At 39.3% G+C, this 5,865-nt stretch overlaps 2 protein-coding genes across 2 annotated transcripts in view; one reads left to right on the top strand and one right to left on the bottom strand.

Annotated features, from left to right (window-relative positions):
• fam162a (family with sequence similarity 162 member A) overlaps nucleotides 1-821 on the bottom strand; it is a 3,626-nt gene extending 2,805 nt beyond the window's left edge. Inside the window, exon 1 of the mRNA XM_005722674.2 lies at nucleotides 570-821. Coding sequence (XP_005722731.1) covers nucleotides 570-612 — 43 coding nt within the window. The 5' untranslated portion in view covers nucleotides 613-821. The remainder of the gene's footprint in view (nucleotides 1-569) is intronic.
• Nucleotides 822-945: 124 nt separating this feature from the next.
• On the top strand, nucleotides 946-5,515 carry mix23 (mitochondrial matrix import factor 23). The gene is made up of 5 exons (XM_005722673.2): nucleotides 946-1,201; nucleotides 2,582-2,707; nucleotides 3,664-3,810; nucleotides 4,305-4,364; nucleotides 4,465-5,515. Exons 1-5 carry the CDS (start codon nucleotides 1,151-1,153, stop codon nucleotides 4,513-4,515), a joined length of 435 nt encoding a protein of 144 aa, XP_005722730.1. The 5' UTR covers nucleotides 946-1,150; the 3' UTR covers nucleotides 4,516-5,515.
• The last annotated feature ends 350 nt before the right edge of the window (nucleotides 5,516-5,865 follow it).

The following is a 5,865-nucleotide window of genomic DNA, read 5'->3' as shown; positions in this document are numbered from 1 at the left end:
TATATATATATCATAGCACTTTAAGTTGTGTATTTATTATATACCGTTATTCTTTATCCTCCTGATACAAAAACAATTTTCCTTGTGGGCTCAATAAAGTATCTATATCTAAAGCCCTAAATTGGACACGAGTACTACATGACAAAAACAGAAATCATCGCACCTGAAGGGGCTAAAACTGACAACTGTTTAATTTTACTTACAAACAAAGAAACAAACCACGACTACGAATATCTTCAATTATAGACACTGTTCATACCAAGCAGGAGTGCCTGGTTAACCAGGCCTGAATAGCGTATAATGATAATAAAACAAGTTTACTAGGCCAAGTGTTAATTTACCGAGACACCACGCACCAATTTACACAAACTGCTTTTACTGCCATAAGCACAAACACCATTTCAACAAATGCAAGAAGTCGAAAAAGCATCAAACATGTATTTATAACCGAGTCCAGAACTCACTCACAGCTGATTTAAAAACAAATAACATCAACAAGCATCGGATTAGAGTATTCAAGCAACTTATTACGCAACGAAAACACAGAAATTCAAGTTAGCTATACGAACCGAGGAGGCTGCCGATGGAAAAGCGGGATCTGATGAAATTCATGCTTTTGCTGATTGAATACACAAAGTCCAGTGTTTCTAAAAAGCCATTTAAGTGCGCTGGAAATCTGTCAGTCCCTCCTCAGCTGCTGAAAGTCAAACAGCTAACAGGACCGTCAGATAGGACGCTGTGTCGTGTGACTGATCAAAAGAAACAAGCTAGGGCCCGTATTTATGCCATTTGGACAGCGTCCATACGGATCGGGTAGTGACAGCCCTGTGGCTGTGGTTGGGTCTTTGCTTTCGCTAGGTTGTGGTTGAATTATTAGGAGTCTCAAACAGGGCTGCTGGGAGTTAAGCTAAAGTTGAGAAGAACAAGTGGAAAATGTATTAGTATAAATGGCGCTATTCACTATAGTTGCACTTTTATCTATTTTAATATATTCACTTTGCGTTAATACGTGCGGCAGATGTTAATTTGTGAATGCGGCAAAAACAAATAAATAGCATTTAGGCATTATTAAAGCCTTTCCGTGCAGGCACTTTCTTGGACAGCCACCTCCACCACCAGTGATCCTGGTGAAGGACCCGTGCAGTCCACTATGGCGGCGCCCGGTGGAAGTTTAAACTGTGAGGACTATTCAATGTTTCAGGTAACGTTAACGACTGATTAATTGATCCGTGCAGGCCGATCACGCACCGACGGCCAGTCGAATCACCGCCTCCCCCGCAATTCATTTGCCGCGCTGTTTATTTTGTGCGAGAGCCAATGAATTGGTGACCCTCCTGATTACTAAAGACCTGCACGAGTTCAAGGAGGCACAGTACTCAGAGCTTTCAGTATGTGGATCAACATACCCATGCAGCCTTTAATAACTGACTCTTTAAACTGGCATAATCTACTTATAGATGTCATGGTTTGGTATATTGTGTTATTTTGTAGATTATATTTTTATGCTAGAACCTCACTGAACTCGCTTTGCATAATTCATAACTAACAGACGTACATTTATTTATTCCATATAGGCTGTTTATGAGGCTTTGGAAAGTCATTTTAGCGCCTATCTCCAGGCGGCAAAAGCACTCTTTCTTCTGATTGGTCAGCTTTTGCAAGCCAGCAGAAGGGCAGCGCTTATCTTTTTATGTGCGGATGCCAGAATACACACAGCTGTATCTGATTAAAAAAAGAGCCTCATGCATTACTGCTCACCAAAAAAAGTACATATTTCAGATTCTTTCACTCAGAAGTCCTCTCAGAGTACGGAGGGTACAGACCAAAGCTATTTTACTTTTTATGAGTAAACCATATGTAGAAGTAGAGTTAGCTTGTAGAAATTAAGGGGGGAAAGCCCTAGTTACATGTAAGCTTGCCTCTTATTCTAACATTAAATTTGAAGATTTAGAAGTTTGGCTTCTTTTTCTTGGTGGTTTTGGAGATGATCATTCATGCTGTCAGTTTGTTTGTTTGGCAAGCAAAGCATCTAAACCACAGTTAAGAAAATAAACAACAACCAATAGCAGCCTATTAGTGTGTTCCTAGAGATGATGCAATCCCCCCACCCCACTGTCTACACTTTGCCATGCTGTTCCTATAGCAGATGACCATATAAGGAAAGCGGTGGAAACAGAGCATTGTGAGCACAGAATATTACATTAACCCTTTATCTTTTTGCTGAACAAATATGTAAATTCAGTTCAACAGGTTCAAATTTATATTAAACATGTATTTCTCTCATGGTAGAAGGCTAAAGATGTTTGGATCCCTCCTTAAAAGTATATCAGCTGCTAAATGAGCCTTGTTAATCTTGCCTGCCATCTTGCCCTCTGTTATAAACACGATACATAAACTTATTTCCTTAAGGAAGCAACTTGATTTGAACCACCATTTTTGGGTGGGGGGTACAGTTGTATCAGATTTAAATCTGATTCCATCTTAATGAGACAAAAGACAGCATATCGTGTTACAAATGTATTTAGTTTTAGTTGAAGTAAAACTGCTGACTCTTTTTGTGTACTTCTGTGTGTTATTTCAGGAGGTACTGAAGGTGATGCGCACTATAGACGACCGCATTGTCCATGCCCTGAACACCACCGTGCCCACAGTCTCCTTCTCAGGCAAAGTGGATGCCACACAAACCTGCAAACAGCTCTATGAATCTGTGAGTGTGACCACCAGGTCTCACCACGTTGTGAATTCAAATTCCCATTGTTGTCATTGCCACACAAACAACAAAAACGTTACCACAACAATAAAGAATAAATAAATGGCATATTTTAAACAGTGAACATAACACCTGGGAGTTTGGTTATGTAACGCAATGGCAGGGAGAGGTGCAGAGGGGACCTGTTAAGAAGTCAGACTAACATCAAGTGTCTGAGAAACAATTTCAAGCAGCCTCTTTAAACTTGCCTTAAATCTTCACATAGAGTCAGGGATGAACTGATTCAAATTCAGTCTTTCATTTAAGTTCAGTTTCATTTCAAAAAACAGCGTTCACCTCAAGGTAAAGACACCACAATATTAGGGAAAACCTCAGTAATCAGACGATCCCCTGTGAGCAAGCACCTGAAGAACTCCAGTGAAGTAAAATGACGCTGAGGGAGGTGTGGCCCTCTAATGCACATGTGGTGATAAGCCAAAGGTTACTGTGGCTTAACAAAACTCAAGAATTCATACTCTAATTATGACAGTTTCCAAATTTTGGATAAAATTGTCAACTAATGACATTTTTGTATTCAAAGAAGTAAAAGATCACAAACAATATGGCAAAATAAGGGTCTACACAGACCAGCGTTCAGTGCCATAAAACTCAGGAAGAGAGCTTGATGTCATAATCCACATCTGGTCGCATGCTGAACTAGTCATAGTTGCTTACTTTGGAAATGCTGTGTGTGTGAAGCATCCCTGTTTCAGAATTGGTGCATGTTTCGCAGCGTCATCCATATCTGAATAATTGTCTTGTGTGAGAATCAGCTGTTGTCCTCCAAAGTCTTCGCTGCAGGAGCCATAAGAGTCTGAACAGACAAGAAAGCTGGCATGAAGTCTGTGAAGGCATGCAGAAATATTAATCTCATGTGTGTGTGTGTGTGTGTGTGTATTTCTGTTTTCTCACAGATGATGGAGGCTCATCTTAGCAGAGACAAAGCTATCAAGGCTTGTATAGCTCAAACATCAGAGGTGGTGGGACAGCTGCGTGAGCAAAGAGCAAAAGACAATGAAAACATGGCACTAATCAAACAGCTCAGGAAGGAGCAAACCAAAGTAAGTCCTGTCTATAAAAATTCCATGTTTTTTTTTTTTACATTCTTAATGTAGTTTTCTTGTCATTTTTTTCTTTAAATCTGTCTATAGCTGTTCAGTTGCATTATGGGAGATGTAGGATTCTGTTTCTGCAGTTTTTGCCCATTAAAAGGAATACAAATAAGGATATGTTGCTTTCTGTTGTTTCATTGTTGTTGTAGGTTTAGCAGCTATCTCCACTGAATCCACTGTGGATGCGTTGAATTTAGTTTTTCTGTGCTGTGAGGATCATAAATGAAATGTAAACAAATATCTTAAACTTGAAAAAAGCTTGAAATTTGAAAATATAGAGGAAACCTGCTGCAGCTGACTGAACCTGCAGGGCTAAATGCATCCAGTAACCACTGAGGAAATATAATCCTTCTCTTTTTTAAAAAATTTTTGAATAAACAGACCCTGTTATCTTATTAGAGCAAAATAATAATAGAAGTACTTTGTTTTTTTTCTGTCCCCAGTTAAAGCTGATGCAGTCAGAGCTGAACGTTGAAGAAGTTGTAAATGACAGAAGTCTGAAGGTACAGTTTGCTCGCTGTTCTCATCACTGACTCGTCCTACAGTCGCACATAAATGAGCCGTCGTTATCGTGTGTTACTTACTGACTTTTACTTGGTTCAGGTTTTCAACGAAAGGTGCAGAATCCACTACACGCCTCCAAAGGTGAAATGAAGTCCTGCTTCATGAAAGGAGCTCTTTCACTCGAGGTTTAAATCCAGGCTGGAGCTGAAACTGTGAACTGCTGCTGAGTCCTCGCTCCAGGCTGTTCACCACCCAGACATCTCTGACCTCTTCCCCGACACACAAATATATTCCAGTGTCATTACTGTATTAATTTACCATCATTGTAAAACAGTTGCCCGTGTGCTTCTTCCAAGACAAAATTATTGTACAAAAAAAGAGTTTTTTAAAAATGGAGTCAAATGTTTGTCTGAGTTTGAAATCATTTGTTGACCTTAGACGTCCTTTTTACATGTATTGAATTCAGATGTTTACTATGCACTGTCTTCATCAGGAATTGGTTCAACAACTGCTGGGTTGATGGATTACTGTGATATTTTGGACGAGTCTTCATCAGTCCATCCCTCAGGATGGGATCTACAAGCTTTGATCATTCCTTAACTTTTCATACAGTGTCAAAAATCTGTCTGTCCAAAAATTTGATTTGGTACCAAGCACCAGCAAAAAGAACGACACTTCCATCAGCCTCAAGTGTACCTTATAAGAAATCGCCAATCCTCCAAACTAAGCTGTCTTTGTTAAACGTGATCTGTTGTACTTGCTCAACAACAGGAGCTGTATTCACTACGTACGTTGGTATTTTAGTTTTTAGTGCTTCTGCCTTGATCTGATCATTTTCTCTGATTATCAGAGATGTAAAGATCTCTCAACAAGGAAAGGACTAAAACTTCTATTTCACGGAGGACGTGTGACTGATCGTAGTGTCATGGATGACACGTTCTATTACTATAATGTTTCCCGACTGAATAAACAGAAGCACTGCAGCGGTCTGTCGCAGCCTCCTGTCAGCAGAGTGATCACACAAACTCCAGCAGTCCAGTACTTGCAGTTTGTTTCATTTCCACTGGAGGGCCCCACCTGATCACAAACGGGTATTAATGGTATTAATTATTGGTGGTTTAATAAAAGCTGAGTCTTCCTCCTCTTAAAACACTTGAGTAGATTTTCTTTCTAAAATTTCCACCATCAGAAATAAAGCAAGCAGATATATTTACTCCTGTGAGCTGTTTTCAAACATTTTTAGGCTGATGCAGATATTTCTTGAAACTTTTCTTACTTTTATGAACATAAATTCTCAAATTTCTTGGACCAAACCACACAGATGATGAACACAGCCAGTTAAAAATAAAAACATTGTGCTGTATGTTAAAAGACTTGCAGAGAAGTCATAAACATTTACTGAAGGTACTGGGATTGTCATTCCAAGAAGAAGAATATAATCAATCAAAATCAAACTTGCAGTAAATTATTGTTACCCTCCTTTACATGCTCTCACACTCT

Source organism: Pundamilia nyererei, unplaced genomic scaffold (genome assembly GCF_000239375.1).
Source record: "Pundamilia nyererei isolate P.nyererei 1_Seehausen unplaced genomic scaffold, PunNye1.0 scaffold00007, whole genome shotgun sequence".
Classification (NCBI taxonomy): domain Eukaryota; kingdom Metazoa; phylum Chordata; class Actinopteri; order Cichliformes; family Cichlidae; genus Pundamilia; species Pundamilia nyererei.
The sequence above is the reverse complement of the archived record's forward strand: the minus strand, read 5'-3'. Positions and strand labels throughout refer to the sequence as shown.